The sequence below is a fragment of the Hemitrygon akajei genome, unplaced genomic scaffold, assembly GCF_048418815.1.
Source record: "Hemitrygon akajei unplaced genomic scaffold, sHemAka1.3 Scf000127, whole genome shotgun sequence".
Lineage (NCBI taxonomy): Eukaryota > Metazoa > Chordata > Chondrichthyes > Myliobatiformes > Dasyatidae > Hemitrygon > Hemitrygon akajei.
This window is the reverse complement of record NW_027332013.1, coordinates 1,163,989-1,183,789: the sequence shown is the minus strand read 5'-3', so window position 1 is coordinate 1,183,789 and position 19,801 is coordinate 1,163,989. Positions and strand designations below refer to the sequence as shown.

The 19,801-nt window shown below is 44.9% G+C and overlaps 1 protein-coding gene across 1 annotated transcript in view; it reads right to left on the bottom strand.

The window, feature by feature from the left end:
• Nucleotides 1-240: 240 nt before the first annotated feature.
• The window catches only part of LOC140723701 (zinc-binding protein A33-like), a 187,425-nt gene continuing 167,864 nt past the window's right edge, over nucleotides 241-19,801 (bottom strand). The window contains exon 8 of the mRNA XM_073038257.1: nucleotides 241-322. Within this exon, the coding sequence (XP_072894358.1) occupies nucleotides 241-322 (82 nt within the window). The remainder of the gene's footprint in view (nucleotides 323-19,801) is intronic.

The window sequence follows — 19,801 nt, the reverse complement described above, 5'->3', positions numbered from 1 at the left end:
TGGAGCAGTACGGGCCCTTCTGCTCACTGTGTTGTTCTGAACCAATTGAACTGGTCATTCAATTCCTTACTAAACCAAACCCTCCTGCCTGCAAAAGGTCCACATCCCTCCATTCGCCTCACACTCACGTGGTATCTAATAGCCTCTATCGCGTCTGCTGCCTCCATCACCTCCCCGGGCATTCATTCCAGGCACCCACCACTATGAGTATGAAAAGAAAACTTGCATCGCACATCTCCTTTAAACATTCCGAGTCAGGTTAAATGTTATCGTATTACTCGGTGGTTTGTAGTCGATTGCTAAGTAGGTGATTTCGGGGTTCCTGGAGGCACATGATAAAATACGCTGCAGTCAGCATGATTGTGTTGGAATTCTTTGAAGAAATAACAATCAGTGTAGACGAAAGAGAAATAGAGGATGTTGTCTGTTTGGATTTTCAAAAGGCCTTTGACAAGGTGCCACACATGACGCTGCATAACAAGTAAAGAGCACATGGTATTACACAAAGGCTGCCGGTATGTAGAAAACATTGGCTGTTTGGCGGGTTGCGAAACGTGGGAATAAAGGGAACCTTTTCTGGTTGGCTGCCGGTAACTAGTGGTGTTCCACAGCGGGCTGTGTTGGGACCGCTTCTTTTTACATTATATGTCAATGGCTTGGATGGCGGAATTGAGTGATTTGTGGCCAAGGTTGCGGCTGATACAAAGATAGGTGAAAGCGCAGATAGATTTGAGGAAGTAGAGAGGCTACAGAAGGTGTTAGGCAGATTAGAAGAAAGGACAGAATGTAACAGATGGAATATATTGTCAAGCAGTTTATGGTCTTGTACTTTGGTAGAATAAATAAAAGGTAGACTATCTATTAGGTGATAATTTTTTTTTAAATGAGGCGCAAAGGGTCTTGGGAGTCCTTCTTCAGGATTACATGAAGGCTAATTTGCAGGTTGAGTCGGTGATGAGGAAGGCAAGTGCGGTGTTGGCATTCACCTCGAGAAGACGCGAATATAAAAGCGAGGAGGGAATGTTGAGACTTTATAAACCAGCGGTGAAGCCTCACTTGGAGTATTGTGAGCAGTTTTGTGCCCCTTATCTTAGGAAGGATGGGCTGACGTTGGAGAGGGCTCACAGGATGTTCACATAAATAGTTCCTGGATCGATCCCCTTATCGTATTAAGAGCCAATGTGGATCTTCATTTGGTTTTATCACGTGTAGAATCATCTGCTCTTATGATGTTCAATGTGATAGAAGCTCAATTTATGACCCAATCTGTGACCTGCCTAGCAATTATGGACCTGTATTCCCAGATTCCTCTATTCTCCCGTACTCCTCAATTCCCTACCATCCACTCCGTATGACCTTCTTTGCTTGGTCCTCCCAAAGTGCAACACCTCACACTAAACTGCATTAAATTCCTTCTATCATTTTTAGAAATTTTTCCAGCTGCTTAATTAATGCTGAAAGTTTTGATCACCTACGTCGCTGCCCACACACGCTCTGAATTTAGATGTCATCTGCAAAAGCAGTTTACCAGAATATTATTGATAGTCAGAAGTTTCTATATCCTGTGCCTTAAAACGTCTTCCAATAAATTACCCACGACTGATGTCAGGCTCCCTTCCCTCTAATTTCCAGGCTTATTCTTAGAACATTCCTTGACCATCGGAAGCTAATCTCCAGCACCTCTCCCGTGGCTGAGGACATTTTAAATACCTCTGCCAAGGTCCCTGCAATTTCCGCATTAGCCACCGACATGAACCGGGGAGGACACCCTATCTGGACCTGGGCATTCATCCGCCATAATTTGTCGCAAGTCGGCAAACACCCCTTTCCCCATAATCCGTATATGGTCCATGACCTCAGTGCTGTTCTGCCCCATTTCCTTTGTCCATGGCCTGTTTCTGAAGCACATACAGGCACAAAACATTTAAAATATCTTCCCCGTCTCTCTTGGAAGACTGTTTGTCCCTTGCATATCTCTAGAGACCCTTGGGATTCTCCTTCAGCTTGTCTGCTCGAGTAAACCTTCTTTGATTGCTGCTGATTCCTTTTTTGATTCTCTGTGAAGTAGTTCATGTTTTCTTATACTTCACGAGTGACTCATTTCATACGAGCTGTCTAGGCCTCTTTCGTCGTCTTAATCAGACTCTCAGTATGTCTCTAAAATCAAGATCCCTGAAGCCTTGGCCTTTATTCCAACAGGAACATATAAACTCTGCACTGCTGAATGTTTTCAACTTAGAAAGCATTTTAACCCAATCTACTCCGGCCTGAACTCTGCTGATGACATCGAAATTGTAGTGTTTCCAAACTACAGTCAGATTCCGAGGACCAGTTATATCAATCTTCACATTTATCTTGAAACTGACAGAATTATGATCACTAGATACAGAGTTTTCCCGGACACAAATTTCTGTCACTTGTAAACTACGACCTCCAGCATCTCATCCACTCACTGAGGAACACGACTTCCTCGATCCGAGTTGTTTCTCACCCTGACATGTGAGATTCAACATACCTTTCCGGAGTCTCATTCTCGCCAACAGAACCCACAGTCTGTCCCCCTAACTGGTGAATCCCCACTTAGTACTGCTGAAAGGATGTGTAACCATTTGTAATGATTTGGAAATGTATGGCCTAATTAGGGACAAAAAGTAGAATTAGAATCATAGAGAAGTACAGCAAAGAATCAGGCCATTTGCAACGCGCAGGCCACGCTGAACCATTAAATAGTCTTCTAGACGTTGATTTACATTGATTTATGAAGGCCAATGCTCCAAACAATATGTATACTTTTGAAGCCACTTTGAATGAATTATAGACCTGTATTGCCAGATCCGTTTGATCTTCTACACTCCTCAGTGCCCTTCCGTTCACTTGGTAAGACCGACCCTGTTTGGTTCTATGGAAGAGCAACACCTCTCTCTTGTCTGCACTGATTCGATCTGTTATTTTTCAGCCCGTTTTTCCAGCTGGATCAGATAATGCTGAAAAAAAAACATGAAAACCTTTTTCACTGTCCACTACACCCCCAATCCTGGTGGCATTCAGAAATTTGCTGATGTACTGTATCATATTATCATCCAGATCGTTGATATCGATGGTAAACAACAACGGACCCAGCACCGATCGCTCCGGCACTCCACTGGTCACAGGCCTTTATTCAGAGAGGAGACCATCTAATACCACACTCTGGCTTCTCACACTAAGCAGATGTGGCAGCGTCGGCGCATCTGAGGGTGTGACGAATCTCAAGGTCGTTTCATTTATAGATACCTTAATAATGAATACAATTCGAAGTTTGAACATTGTTATTGCTATTTTTTAGGGTGGGGTAGCTATTTGTGAACTGTTTGAAATGATTCTTGCTCTGGGATAATCGAATGGGCATGTGGAGAGTGTCAGCGGGTTTGGGGTGCGCACGGATTCGGCAGTGTACATAGATTTGGAGGTGCACACTGATATGTGGGTGCACACGGATTCGGCGTTTCTGCGGAATTAGTACTTTGACAAAACACAAGATTGTTCCATTTTTGAATATTTTAATGATAAATGCACCTTGAACTTTGTTCTTGCTGTTAGTTTAAGGTGGAGGCCGCTATTTACTGAACAGTTTGGCATGATTATTGCTCTGAGATAATATTCCATGTATGAGAGGTGTGACTGGGTTGAGGAGTGTGCTCACATTTGGGGATAAGCGCAGGTTCAGGGGTATGTCAGCAAACATGGGGAAGTAGGGCGTGTAGGTCGATTCGGGGTGTGACGAATCTCAAGGTTGTTTCATTCAAAGTTACTTTACTGATAAATACAGTTTGAATTCTGAACTTTGTTCTTGCTGTTTTTGTAAGGTGTAGGCAGGTATTTTGTAAACGGTTTGAAATTGTTCTTGCTCTGAGGTAATCTAATGTGCAGGTGGGGTGTCAGCGTGTCGGGGCTGCACACTGATTTAGGGGTGCAGATAGATTTTTTGCACACAGGTTTAGGGGTGTCCCTAAACAGGGGCTGCACACTGTTTTGGGGGTGTCGGTGGATTTCACTCTGCACAGTGACGTGTGGGGTGCATATGGATTTTGGGATGCACACAGATCTAGGAGTGTGTCGGCCAGTTTGTGGGCACACACTGATCTGGGGTGTGTTATCAAATATGAGGTTGCACACGAATGTGGGAGAGCGCACAGATTTGTGTGCCTCGTTGCATTTGCAGTGTACACACGGATTTGAGGGTGTAGGTCGATTTCGGATGTGATGACTCTCAAGGTACTTTATGGATAAATAAATCTTGAAGTTGGACTTTGTTCTTTTTTTGCTATTTTTGTAAGGCGGAGGCAGCTATTTGGTGAGCTGTGTGAAATGATACCTGCTTTGGGATAATCTGATGTGCATTTGGGGGCGTCACACTTCTCTATCAGGTGTGGGGAGAGAACCCGACGAGGTCACCTGTTGAAAGACAAACCGACGGATGGCAGGCCGCAACAGCAAGGAGTTTTATGTAGGGCCGGAGGGAAACGTACAAAAGCTGCCGAAAACGTGTGCAGAGAAAAAAATATTTATAAAGAAACAAATGAAAACAAACGCCCATGCACAAAAAGTACAAATATACAGATGCTTTCTCAAAGACAAACTTTGTCTTTTAACTTTCCCTTATAACTATTCCACAACCGTCAAATCCAACCTCGCAACGAAAGACTGGGGGTTTAAAACTGCCTCCGCCTGGCTGAGATTCTAACATTGCTAGCGTTTTATTTCACAGTATTGCCACAGTTAAATCCATAGAACAGTGTACGCATGCTCAGATGAATATAAAGGAATAACTCCCTCCCCACCAGTGGTGTTACTTGTGCAGGGTGTGGGGCACCTGACCCCACTGACCCAGTTAGTTCTGCTGTCTACAAACTCCTGTAGCGGTGTGAGTGAAAACAAATGAAACTGTTTGGAATGACTGTGTCTAGAATCCTTATTTTTATGAGTTATAGACCAGCAGTACAAGTTAAATGAAAGGATTGTTTCGATTAGCCAAGCTAGCCATTGTTTCACTGTGGGCTGTGTAAACGGTGAACTCCCAGGAACTGCGGAACGGGAGGGAAAAGGGCGTGAAACATTGGGGAAACTAGACCATGGACAGAACGAGGGGGAGTGACTAACCGGGCAAAGGGTCAAGGTTAGCGGAGAATTATCATTACCAACCTGTTCAGTCACAGTCTGTTTCGTTGCTGTACTGTGTCCGTGACTGACTCTAACGTGAAAGGAACAACAGGGAAATGGGCCGGAGAGTTTGTTTCTATTGCGTAGTATCTGTGACTGATTCTAATGGGAGAGATGCGGCAGGAGTAATGGCCGAAATGTCTCTTCCTGTGCTATAGTTTCGACTGATAATGGGATAGAATGGGTACCTTGATGGGCTGAAGCGTCTCTCCCAGTGCTACAGTGTCTGTGGACAATGGGATAGAACGAGCAGGAAGATGAGATGAAAGAGTGTTTCTGTGCTGTCGTGTCTGTGTTTCAATGTAATGGGACAGAATCTGCATGATGATGTGCCGAAACGCCTTTCCTTCTCTCTCACGTCTGTGCCTGACTCTAATGTGACATGAACAGCAGGATAAGGGGCCTAACGGTCTATGTGGTGTTGTGTCTGTAATTGACTCTCACAGCCAGGATGATGTACGAAGGGTCTGTTTCTGAGTACAGAGTGCGCAGCTGTTTAAAATATTCCTTATCAGACACACACTCTGATCAGGGACACTGTGCAGCTTCTCATGGAACAAACTCTTCTTTGTTCATACTTTATTCTCACAGCACGACTTGTCAGGCTGCCAATAACTCAGTTAGGCTTTAACCCTTTTAATTCTGCGTATAATTTCCCAACGTTAGAGTCAGTCACAAACAGGACAGCACATAGACTACCCTCCGGCCCGTCACCCTGTTGTTCCGCTCACGCGAGAGACAAAGAAACCGCAGTGCAGAAACAAACGCTTTGACCCATCAGCGTGTCGTTCCTGTCCCGTTAGAGTGAGGTTGTAAAAACTGTAATAATAAATACATTTTGGACGTTGAACTGTTCTTGATATTTTTTTAAGGTGGGGTAGGTATTTGGGAAATGTTTGAAATGATTCTTGCTCTGGTATGTGCACTTTGCACATTGCAAATGTGCACTTTGAAGGTGTCAGTGGGTTTGGGGTGAGCACGGATTTGGGAATGTACACTGATTTCGGGGATGCGCATAGTTAAGTGGGTGCACACCGATTCGGGGGTGCTCACAGATTTGGGGTCGTGATGAAAAAGAACGCTTTTCATTTTTCATACCTTAATAACAAATGCACTTTGAACTTTGTTCTTGATGTTAGTTTAAGGTGGAGGCAGCTAATTACTGAACAGTTTGAAATGATTCTTGCTGTGGGATAATCTAATGTGTATGTGGGGTGTCAGTGGGTTTAGGACTACACACAGGTTTGGGAAAGTATACAGACTTAGGGGTGTGGCAGCGAATGTGGGGGATTAGGGGGTGCAGGTCGATTTGAGGTGTGATGAATCTCAGCGTTGTTTCATTCATAGGTACCTTATTGATAAATACATTTTGATCTTTGCACTTTGTTCTTGCTACTTTTGTAAGGTGGAGCTAGCTATTTTGTGAACTGTTTGATACTGTTCTTGCTCTGGATAATCTATTTTTTAGGTGGGGCTGTCAGCGGGGTTGGGCTGCACACGGATTTCAGGGAGCAGATAGATTTATGTTTGCACGCAGATTTAGGGATGTCGGTGGATTTGACGATGCACACTGATTTGTGGGATGCATTGGGATTCGGAGTTGCACATGGATCTTGGAATGGGCACAGATCTAGGGATGTGTAGGCTAATATGGGGATATACACTGATATGGGGATGTGTCTACATTTATGGCTGTATTATCGAATAAGCGCGTACACTCGAATTTGATTGTCCGGTCAGATATGGTGTGTGGGTAGATTTGGGGGTGTGCCTGTAGATTTGGGTATGTGGGTAGATTTGGAGGTGTGTCTGTAGATTTGGGGTACACACGGATTGGAGTGTGATGAATCTCACGGTACTTTTCTAATAAATACAGTTTGAACTTTGAACTTTGGTTTTGCTATTCTGTAAGGTGGAGGCAGCTAATTTGTGAACTGTTTGAAATGGGTTTTGCTCTGGGAAAATCTAACGTGTATTTGGGGGTGTCACACCTCGCTATCAGGTGATGGGTAGTGTACACGACGAGGGTCACCAGTTGAAAATCAAACCGATATCAGTCCGCACCAGCACGTTAGTGCAAGGGGGTGTATTTAATGTAAGATGGAAAAGTAAAAAAGCTGCCAAAAAGTTGTACTGAAGAAAAGTATTTACAAAGAAACAAATGAAAACATTCTTATGTAGAAAAATACTATAAATATACAGTGGCTTGCACCACAATAACAACTTTTTTTTTTACCTTTCCCATATAACTATTCTCTAGACTCCAAAGATGGTCACAGCCGAAGGGTGGTAGTGGGGAGGAGTTCCCACTGCTAAACAAATGCTCTTCATGGCGCGCGTTTCAAACAGCTTCTGACAACCAGATCCGACTCCTGGCCTTCACGTGGCGGAGCTGTTCTCACTGACAGGAGAAGAGGCAAAGGAGGGCCACTGGCGCCTTGAAACCAGTTGCTCCGGGCGGATGGGGCTCGTTAACCACGGATGATAGCTCATCTGGGAGAGGGAAAACTCCGATTTCAAAACTCCGCTGCCTTGCGGCTGTACCCGCTCACGGGAAAGGCTTTGGGAGTAATCTCCGAGGAAAAATCCCGGGTCGGAGTCCCGAAGGCGGCTGACTGCTGTACCCAGCACCGGCACGGCAGCTCCTGCGATGCGGCTGTCACCAAACAGTATCGACTTTCGTCGTTGCTTTGGACCTGTCATCAGCGTGGGGGTGGGGGGGGGGTCCCACTGCATGGGCAACAGGCGGATCTCCATATCAACTCTGCCCTGGCTTGCACCCTGGAGAGGCCACTCCCGGTGACTATCGGAGGCGCAGTACCCATGGTGGACCACGCCCTGGAGAGGTCACTCCCGGTGACTACTGGAGGCGCAGTACCCATGGCCGACCACGACCGACAGAGGCCACACATAGACCAACCGTCACATCCAACCTCTAAACCATCTCCAGCAAAGGCAGACTAGGGGTTTAACTCTGCCTCTGCCTGGCCGAGAAGGACCAGGAAATTCTACTGTTGGTCTGAGGGTCACGTGACCGGACAGTAATAACATTTTTCGCACAACAAATGCTTCAGCTAAGCTCATAGATCAGTGTCCACATGCTCAGTTGAATATAGAGTGATAATGCCCTCCCCACCAGCGGTGTCACCTGTGCAAGGTGTGGGTCACCTGACCCCACTAACCCAGGTATTATATCAGGACACCCCAGACGGTCCCTCGGATCTTTGGGGGCCATTGTACTGTCTACAAACTGCGGTAACCGTGTGAGTGAAAATAAATGAAACCATTTGAAATTACTGTGTCTGCAATCATCTTTTTTTTTTCATTTATAGACCAGTAGAGCAGATTAACTGAAGGCCTGTGTCTCTGCTGCGGTGTTTATACCGGGTCATGTCGCCTTCGGACCAGCCTCGGCCTTCTCAGCCGATTCAGCCTGAGAAGGATCGGAGGACAGTGTTGAAGTCACTTCCTGATGACTCTGGCCATTTTGGGGTTTGAAAAGACCAATCGATTGCTCAGAGATTGGTTCTACCGGCCGCTAATGAAGCTGGAGGGCGAAGAATACAGCAAGTCGTGCATTCGATCCATAAGACGGAAGAGACTGTCTACGCGGGCAGCTCCCTTGTCACATTTGCAGAGTGCAGGGCCTCTGGACCTGGTGTGTATGGATTTCCTGTTGATAGACCCCGATGCAGCAACGCGGCCAATGTATTAGTCATCACGGACCACTACACCAGATATGCGCAGGCTTTCCCTACCAAGGATCAGAGGGCGTCCACGGTGGCCAAAGTTTTCATGGGAGCTGTATTTCATTTATTATGGCCTCCCCCGGCTGATCCATAGTGATCAGGTTGGAATTTTGAGAGTAGGCTTATGAGCATACACTGCTACAACTGTGCAAGTAAAGAAGCTACCGGGACTCGCCATGTTATCTGATGTCGGGCATGATCAGGGACAGTCAACGTGGATTTGTGGGTGGAAGGTCATGTTTGACAAACCTTATTGAACTTTTTGAAGAGGTTACTAGGAAACTTGACGATGGTAAAGCAGTGGATGTTGGCTATATGGACTTCAGTAAGGCATTTGACAAGGTTCCGCATGGAAGGTTAGTTAGGAAGTTTCAACCGTTAGGTATTAATATTGAAGTAGTAAAATGGATTCAACAGTGGCTGCAAACATGAGGAAATCTGCTGATGCTGGAAATTCAAACAACAGACACAAATTTCTGGTGTAACACAGCAGGCCAGGCAGCATCTATAGGGAGAAACACTGTTGACGTTTCGAGCGAGACCCATCGTCATGACTAACTGAAAGTGAAGTTTGTAAGAGATTTGGAAGTAGTGGGGGGAGGGGGGAATGCGAAATGATAGGAGAAGACCGGAGGGGGTGGGATGAAGCTAAGAGCTGGAAAGGTGATTGGAGAAAGTGGTACCAAGCTGGAGAAGGGAAAGGCCATGGGAGAAAGAAAGGGGGGGGGGGGAGCACCAGAGGGAGATCGAGAACAGGCAAACAACTAAATATGTCAGGGATGGGGTAAGAAGGGGAGGAGGGGCATTAACGGAAGTTAGAGAAGTCAATGTTCATGCCTTCAGGTTGGAGGCTACCCAGCTGGTATATAAAGTGTTGTTCCTCCAACCTGAGTTTGGATTCATCTTGACAGTAGAGGAGTCCATTGATAGACATATCAGAATGGGAATGGGACGTGGAATTAAAATGTGTGGCCACTGGGAGATCCTGCTTTCTCTGGCGGACTCAGCGAAACGGTCCCCCAGTCTGCGTCGGGTCTCACCAATATATAAAAGGCCACACCGGGAGCACCGGACGCAGTATACCACACCAGCCTACTCACAGGTGAAGTGTCGCCTCACCTGGAAGGACTGTCTGGGGCCCTGAATGGTGGTGAGGGAGGAAGTGTAAGGGCAGGTGTAGCACTTGTTCCGCGTACAAGGATAAGTGCCAGGAGGGAGATCGGTGGGAAGGGATGTGTGTGTGGGGGGGGGGGGGGGACGAGTGAACAAGGGAGTAGCGTAGGGAGCGATCCCTGCGGAAAGCAGAAGGGGGGGAGGGAAAGATGTGCTTGGTAGTGGGAACCCGTTGGAGGTGGCGGAAGTTACAGAGAATTATACGTTGGACCTGGAGGCTGATGGGGTGGCAAGTGAGGACAAGGGGAACTCTATCCCGAGTGGGGTGGCGTGCGGATGGGGTGAGGGCAGATCTACGGGAAATGGGACAGATGCGTTTGAGAGCAGAGTTGATGGTGGAAGAAGGGAAGTCCCTTTGTTTAAAAAAGGAATACATCTCCTTTGTCCTGGAATGAAAAGCCTCATCCTGAGAGCAGATGCGGCAGAGACAGAGGAATTTTGAGAAGGGGATAGCATTTTTGCAAGAGACAGGGTGGGAAGAGAAATAGTCCAGGTAGCTGTGAGAGTCTGTAGGCTTATATTAGATATCAGTAGATAGGCCGTCTCCAGAGATGGAGACAGAAAGATCAAGAAAGGGGAGGGAGGTGTCGGAAATGGACCAAGTAAATTTGAGGGCAGGGTGAAAATTGGAGGCAAAGTTAATGAAGTCAACGAGCTCAGCATGCGTGCAGGAGGCAGCGCCAATGCAGTCGTCGATGTAGCGAAGGAAAAGAGGGGGACGGATACCCGTATAGACTGTGAACATGGACTGTTCCACAAAGCCAACAAAAAGACAGGCATAACTGGGACCCATGAGGGTGGTCATGGCAACACCCTTGGTTTGGAGGAAGTGGGAGGAACCAAAGGAGAAATTATTGAGAGTAAGAACTAATTCCGCTAGACGGAGGAGAGTGGTGGTAGAGGGGAATGGTTAGGTTTGAAATCCAAAAAGAAGCGAAGGGCTTTGAGATCGTCCAGGTGGGGGATGGAGGTATATAGGGACTGGACGTCCATGGTGAAAATAAGACGGAGGGGGCCAGAGAACTTAAAATCATTGACAAAATTCAAAGCGTGAGAACTGTCACGAACATAAGTGGGAAGAGATTGAACAAGGGGGGATAAGACAGTGTCAAGGTATGCAGAAATGAGTTCAGTGCGGTAGGAGCAAGCTGAGACAATAGGTCTACCTGGACAGGCAGGTTTGTGGATCTTGGGTAGGAGGTAGAAACGGGAAGTGCGGGGTGTGGGAACTATGAGGTTGGTGGCAGTGGATGGGAGATCCCCAGAGCTGATAAGGTTAGTGATGGTATTGGAGACAATGGCCTGGTGCTCCTTAGTGGGGTCATGATCAAGGGGTAAATAAGAGGAGGTATCAGAGAGTTGTCGCTGTGCCTCGGCCAGGTAGAGGTCAGTACGCCAGACAATACAATGATACTGTCCACTCTGTCTGTGCCTCTCACATTCCTGTAAACGTCTGTCAGACCTCCCTCAGCCTCTGCCACTCCGGAGAAAATTCCCCGAGATTGTGCGGTCTCACTTTATCCAGGCAGCATCCTGTTAAGCCTCTTCCACTCACCATCCAAATCCTCCGCCTTATTCCTGTCTTCGAATGCAATTCTCCAGATGTGGTTAAACTAGAGATTTATACAACTGCAACATAACTGTCTGACAATGGAACCACTATCTGGGAGTTATGAACTCGGATTCCAAGATCCCCCTGCAGATCAACACTGTCCAATCTCGCTCCATGAATACAACAGCAAAGAGATAATGCTGAGGCTTTATAAGACACGAGTCAGGCCACACTTGGAGTATTGTCAACAGTGTTGGGCCCCACATCTCAGACAGGATGTGTTGTCGTTGGAGAGAATCGAGAGGAGGTTCAGAAAGATTATTTCGGGAATGAAGGGGTTAAAATACAAGGAGCACTTGGCAGTTTAGACCCTGTGTTCACTGGAACTCAGAAAAATGCGTGGGCATCTCATTGAAACCTACCGAATGTTGAAAGGACTGGATAAGGTGGATGTGGAGAAGGTATTTCCTGTGGTGGGCCACAGCCACAAAGTTGAGGGGGCCACCTTTTCAAACAGAGGTAAGCAGCTTATTTTTTTTTTATTAGCCAAGGTGTATTGGATCTGTGGAATGCTCTGCCACAGACTGCGGTGGAGGCCGAGTGTGTGGGTATATTCAAGGCGGAAGTTGATCGTTTCCTGATCGGTCAGGGCATCAAAGGATATGGCGGGAGGTCAGATATCTGGAATTGAGTGCGATCTGGGATCAGCCATGATGGAAAGGTGGCTGACGAAATGGGCTGAATGGTCTAATTCTGTTCCTATTCCTTATGGACTTATGAACACAAGCCCCCTCAATCATGTTGAATCTCCTCTGCACTCTTCCAGCACAAAACATCCTTTCTACAGAATGCTAAGCGGAACTGAATGTAACTTTTCAAGAACGTTGTCAAGTCAGGCAGCATCTGTTGAGGGGAATAGAGTCGATGGTTGGGACAGAACCCCTCCCTTACGGCACTAACACAGGCCTTTCGACCCAACCTTTCCATGCTGTCCTCCTGTCCATTTAAACTAATCCCTCTGCCTGTCTTTGACACAGAACACAGAAATCTACAGCACATTACAGGCTCTTCAGCCCACAATGTTGTACCGACCATGTAACCTACTCTAGAGTCTGCCTAGGATTTCCTGATCGTATATCTCTCTAAGTTTCTAAGCTCCATGAACCTATCTAAGAGTCTCTTAAAATATCCTATTGTATCCACCTCCACCATCGCTACCGGCAGTACATTCCATACACCCACCACTCTCTGTGTAAGAAACTTACCCCTGACATTCCCTCAGTACCGACTTCCAAGCAGCTTAAAACTTCGTCCCCTCATGTTAGTTACTTCAAGCCTAGGAAAATGCCTCTGGCTGTCCACATGGTCAAAGCCTCTCATCATCTTATACACCTCTATCAGGTCACCTCTCATCCTCCGTCACTCCAAGAAGGAAAGGCCAAGTTCACACAATCTATTCTCATAAGGCATGCTCTCCAATCCAAGAGCAACATCCTTGTAAATCTACTCTACACTCTCTATAGTATCCACATCCTTCCTGTAGTGAGGTCACCAGAACTGAACACAGGACTCCCATGTCGGGTCCAAATAAGCCCACAGCCCTGACGTGTTGGGGTACAATTGCTTATGTATGGTTAGGAGAAATATAGCCTCAACATCACCTCACAGCTCATGAACTCAATCCCACGGTTGATGAAGGCCATCACACCAGAAGTCTTCCTAACAACACTGCCAACTTCCACAGCAGCGTTGAATGTCGTATGGACATGGACCCCAAGATCTCTCTGACCCTCCACACTGCCAAGACTCTTACCATTAATAATATATTCTGTGTTCAAATTTGACATGCAGAAATGAATCTCTTCATCTGTGTTGAACTCCATCTGCCACTTCCCAGTTCTGCATCCGAGGCGAGGAAATAGATTGCTGAGCCTCTGGCTAGGATCATTATGTCCTCATTGTCCAGGGGAATGGTACCGGAGGATTGGAGGGAGGCGAATGTTGTCCCCTTGTTCAAAAAGGGGAGTAGGGATAGTCCAGATAATTATAGACCATTGAGCCTTACATCTGTGGTGGGAAAGCTGTTGGAAAAGATTCACAAAGTTAGGGTCTATTGGCATTTAGAGAATCATGGTCTGATCAGTGACAGTCAGCATGGCTTTCTGAAGGGCAGATCATGTCTAACAAGCCAGATGGAGTTCTTTTAGGAAGTGACCAGGCATATAGATGAGGGTAGTGCAGTGGATGTAATTTACATGGATTTTAGTAATGCATTTGGTAAGGTTCCACACGGTAGGCTTATTCAGGAAGACGGAAGGCATGGGATCCGGGAATGTTTGACCAGGTGGATTCAGAAAATGGCTTGCCTGCAGTAAGCAGAGAGTTGTGCTGGAGGGAGTACATTCGGATTGGAGGGTTGTGACTAGTGGTGTCCCACAAGGATCAGTTCTGGGACACCTACTTTTCGTGATTTTTATTAACAACCTGGATGTGGGGGTAGAAGGATGGGTTGGCAAGTTTGCAGAAGACACAAAGGTTGGTGGTGTTGTGGATAGTGCAGAGGATTGTCAAAGATTGCAGAGAGACATTGATAGGATGCAGGAGTGGGCTGAGAAGTGGCAGATAGAGTTCAACCTGGAGAAGTGTGAGATGGTACACTTTGGAAGGACAAACTCCAAGGCAGAGTACAAAGTAAATGGCATGATACTTGGAAGTGTGGAGGAGCAGAGGGATCTGGGGCTACATGTCCACAGATCCCTGAAAGTTGCGTCACAGGTAGACAGAGTAGTTAAGAAAGCTTATGGGGTGTTAGCTTTCATAAGTCGAGGGATAGAGTTCAAGAGTCGCGATGTAATGATGCAGCTCTATAAAACTCTGGTTGGGCCACACTTGGAATAGTCTGTCCAGTTCTGGTCACCTCACTATAAGAAGGATGTGGAAGCATTGGAAAGGGTACAGTGGAAATTCACCAGAATGCTGCCTGATTTAGAGAGTATGGATTATGATCAGCGATTAAGGGAGCTAGGGCTTTACTCTCTGGACAGACGGAGGATGAGAGGAGAAATGATAGAGGTATAGTTGATATTAAGGGGAATAGATAGCCAGGGCCTCTTCCCCAGGGCACCACTGCTCAATACAAGAGCACATAGCTTTAAGGTAAGGGGAGAGAAGTTCAAGGGGGATATTAGAGGAAGGTTTATACTCAGAGAGTGGTTGGTGCGTGGAATTCACTGCCCGAGTCAGTGGTGGAGGCAGACACACTAGTGAAGTTTAAGAGACAGCTAGACAGGTATATGGAGGAATTTAAGCTTAGGGAGGCAGAGTTTAAGAGTCGGCACAACATTGTGGGCCGAAGGGCCTGTACTGTGCTGTATTGTTCTATGTTCTATCTATTTCTCGATGGAATCTCTCTTTTAATTTATTTTTTTATTGAAGGCAGGACACAGTACAGAAAACGTAATGCATTACATTTTCCTCCATTTTGCTTTTATACCTTACCCCGAAACACCACCACAACGTCATCAGTGGGGCCTTCTGGGAGCTGTAGTCATTAGTCCTCGCTCTCTCCCTGTCAAAGCATGCTTCGTCAGCCACCACAGACGTCGCCGAAACAGACCCACCGAGGCGCGAAGGGGAATCACACCCGTCTTTGTGGGCGCCGAGGCCGGCGACACTGACAGAAGCGAATCGCTGAACTCAGCCATGGCGATGGAGCGGAAGAGGAGGGGCTGATCATGGGCCGATTTCCTGCAGCCTATCGTAGCTCAGACGTAACACAGACCCCTGCTGCCATTGGCTGCAGTGCCTGTCGCTCAAATGGGAATCCAGAGGGTGATTAGCTTATGTGAACGTCACTCAGCCATCCTGTCTTTATGAGTTTGGATTTGGATTTATAACGGGACAGGAAGCAAATTGGGAGAAATGTGAGTTTTTATGTGATGGTGCACCAGTCTCCGAGTTACATTATTAACAATAAAAGGGCAAAGGCCGTTGTGAGGAAGGAGGTGATTTACTGGAGGTTATATGGAGATAATATTGGAAGGGATATCAAAGTTGGAATTGTTTGGGATATGATTTAGAAAATGGGGGGATTTGTGGGGATCATAATATTCCAGTGTTGATTAATGAGGGCAAAATGATTGTTACTAAACAGGGAAGGTTGTGTTACTGGCTGGGTCATTTGTTGAGATTCATAATCAGGATAATTTAAGTGAAGATGTTAAACAATGTAGGGATATGTTTTTCAGTGAATACCCTGATGTGCTGGAGGTCAGCTGTAGCAATGATAGTATCACTGATGGAGAGATTTCTTTGTATGAATTTAAGACGTCTATTAATAATGCAGGTCAGGTTTTCCCAGGAAAGAGTGATATTTGAAAGTTTAATTGTATATAATTTGCTTTTGTGAAAATATTAAATGTTTGAATTGTGCATCTACTTTCCTCATGGAAAATGGAAATAGTAGTGCCAATTCTAAAACCTGGCATATCCCCGTTTGATCCTTCTAGTTAAGGGCCTATATCGTGAATATCTCATTTATGTAAACTTATGGAATGTATGGTAATCAAGCGCTTGAGTTATATTTAGGAAAGACTGGTGATAAAGTGTTTTATTAGAGTGGATTTTGGAAGAGTGAAATGACATTAGATTCAGTTTTAGATTTGGAAGATGATATTCGGAAAGTACAATTAAATAAATATGTTGTAATAGTAGTATTTCTTGATACTGAAAAGGGAAATGATATGGAAGAAAGGACTTTTGATTAAATTTGGAGTGAGGGGGACATTGTATAATTTTTCTGAGGTTTTTTTTGGATGGACTGTCCAAGTACCGGTCGGCATGTTATGTTTGTGTTTCTATGAGATAGAGAATGGGATCCCACAAGGCAGTATTTGTAGCCCTTCATTATTTAATATTATGATTAATGATATTTTCTCTGAGATGGGAAAATGGCATACCCTGGGTAAATCACAATATACAGATGACGTAGCTTTATAGATTAGAGGTATTAATTGCAATTTACAATTAATAGGTCAAACAGTGGGCAGATTGATGAGGATTTTAAGCTTTCAGTCGTTAAAACACATTATGTGGTTTACAAACAGCATTAATAGACTTGCACTTGATTTTAAATTATGTCATTAATATCTTGAGGAAGTGTCAGTGATAAGATTTCTCAGTATGTGGATGGATAATAAGCTGACGTGGAAGCACCTATCAGTAAAATAATTGCTAAATGTAAAGGAGCTTTAAATCTACTCAGGCATCTATGTGGGTATTCTTGGGTGCAACATGAAAATCTTTGTTGACCAATTATATTTGTTTAATTTGTTTATTTTGTTTAATTTGATCTGTTCTTGATTATGTCTGTGTGGCTTATGGATCAGCTTCATCTAAAAATTAAAAATGTTTGTATGTGATACAATTACAGACTTTAAGATTGTGTTCTGGTGCGCTAATGTTGTCTCCTGTTTTGGCTTTACTGATTGCATTGGGACAATTGCCCTCAAAGTAACAGAGGTTCAAGTTGATGTCAATATACTGGATTAATTTGCGGGGGCAAGGAAATGATCATCCTGTTAAAGGTGTGCAGGAGGACGGTTGGGGACATCACAAGAAGAGTGTTTTTTGTAAGGACAGACACGTTTACAGAATACATAAACCTGTTGGGTTTATAGAAGAAGGGCTTAAAACAAGGGAAGTTTGATTTATATGTCTGCACATTATGGGCCCTGCACATCACACTGTTGAGGGAAATGATGGGGTTGACTGTTTAGCACCAAAAGCTGTTAAATGTTAAGCTCTGGATATAGACCTTCCACTTAGCAAATGAGAAGCTAAAGGGTTGGTAGTGTTAAGAATTAGGGGCTTATGGCAAGACGTAGGATAATGGACGTAAGGTAGACACGTTTACAGAATACATAAACCTGTTGGTTTTATAGAAGAAGAGCTTAAAACAAGGGAAGGAATGATATTGACATGACTTAGAAATGTCCACACTATGCTTAATTATGCCTTGTAACTAATTGGAAAACTTCATTCTGTGTCGTGTACATATAAGGCTGAAGAAAAATCAAATGCAGCCTTCAGTACAATCTTTGCGAGGGTAGATAGTTTTCAGATAAAACCTATTAAATTATGGGACTGACTTTTAATCAATTCATAGTTTGAGCTGGAAAAGGCATGTAATAATTGTGTTAAACCTAAGGAAATGACATATAGGGTAGCAAAGGTGAGTGGGATGTTGGATTATTGGGATGCTCTTAAAATCCAACAAAAGGCAACGAAAAAAGCCATAAGAATGGTCAAGACGAAATATGAGGGCAAACTGGCCAATAATATAAATCAGGATACTAAAAGTTTAGTTTTCAGTTACATGCAGAGTGAAAGGGAGATGAAAGTTGATACTAGACCACTGGAAAATGATGCTGGTGAAGTAGTAATGGGGGACAAAGAAATGGCAGCTGAACTTAATGAACAATCTTCACTGTCTTTTCCGGTCAGCACCGCCCCCACTTGTCCCATTTAACATGTCTCATTACGGGTGGACTTTAGGACCCGGGGGAGCTCAGGACCTGCCGCCCGCAGCTGCTGCTGAATCCCCGGTGTTTCTGTTCGGTTGACGGATGCGGTGAACGAGTTAAAATTAATCGATCGACAATTCTCATGTCGTGTTTATTTCACTCCATAGAACCATAGAACATTACAGCACAGAAAACAGGCCATTTGGCGCGTCTAGTCTGTGTGGAAACTTTATTCCGCTCGTCCCATTGACCTGCACCCAGTCCGTAACCCTCCAGACCTCTCCCATCCATGTATCTATCCAATTTATTCTTAAAACTTAAGAGTGAGCCTGCATTTACCACGTCAGATGGCAGCTCATTCCACACTCCCACCACTCTCTGAGTGAAGAAGATCCTCCTAATGTTCCCCCTAAAGCTTTCCCCTTTCACCCTAAAACCATGTCCTCTCATATTTATCGTTCCTAATCTAAATGGAAAGAACTTACTTGCATTTACTGTCTATACCCCACATAATTTTGTAAACCTCGATCAAATCTCCCCTCATTCTTCTACGCTTCAAGGAATAAAGTCCTAACCTGTTCAATCTTTCCCTGTAACTCAACTCCTGAAGACCTGGCAACATCCTAGTAAATCTCTGAACTCTTTCAATCTCTCCAGCATCTCCATGGATACCTCATGTCTGAACTTTCTGAACTAACCTCCCATGTGGGACCTTGTCAAAGGCCTTACTAAAGTTAATGTAGACAACATCTACAACCTTTCATTCACCTACTTAGTTGGTAACCTCCTCGAAAAACTCTTCGAGATTCATTAAACACGATCTACCATGCACAAAGCCATACTGACTATCCTTAATCAGCCCTTGGCTGTCCGAATACTTGTAAATCCGATCTCTCAGAACATCTTCCAATAATTTACATACTACTGATGTCAGGCTCACTGGCCTTTAGTTACCTGGTTTTCTATTGGAGCCTTTTTTGAACAACGGAATAACATGAGCTACCCTCCAATCCTCCGGCACTGCACCCGTGGCTGAAGACATTTTAAATATTTCTGCCAGGGCCCCTGCAATTTCTACTCTAGTCTCTCTCAAGGTCCCAAGAAATATGAAGTCAGGGCCGGGGGATTTATCTACCTTTATGCGCTGTAAGGCAGCAAGCACCTCCTCCTCTTTAATCTACAAATGTTCCATGACACTACTGCTTGTTTCCCTTCCTTCCATATTCACTATGCCAGTTTCCTGAGTAAATACTGCTGCAAAAAAACTGTTTAAGATGTCCCCCATCTCGTAAGGCTCCACACATTGACGACCACTCTGATCTTCTAGGGGTCCAATTTTGTCCCTTACTATCCTTTTACTCTTAATATACTTGTAGAAACCTTTCAGGTTTTCCTTCACATTATCTGCCAAAGCCACCTCATGGCTTTTTTTTATCCTTCCTGATTTCCTTCTTTAGTATTTTCTTACGTTTTCTATAGTCTTTAAGTAACTCATTTGCTCTTTATTGCCTCTACCTGCTATACACTTCTCTCTTTTTTCTTAACCAGATCGCCAATATCCCTTGAAAACCAAGGTTCCCTATGCCTGTTAACTTTGTCTTTAA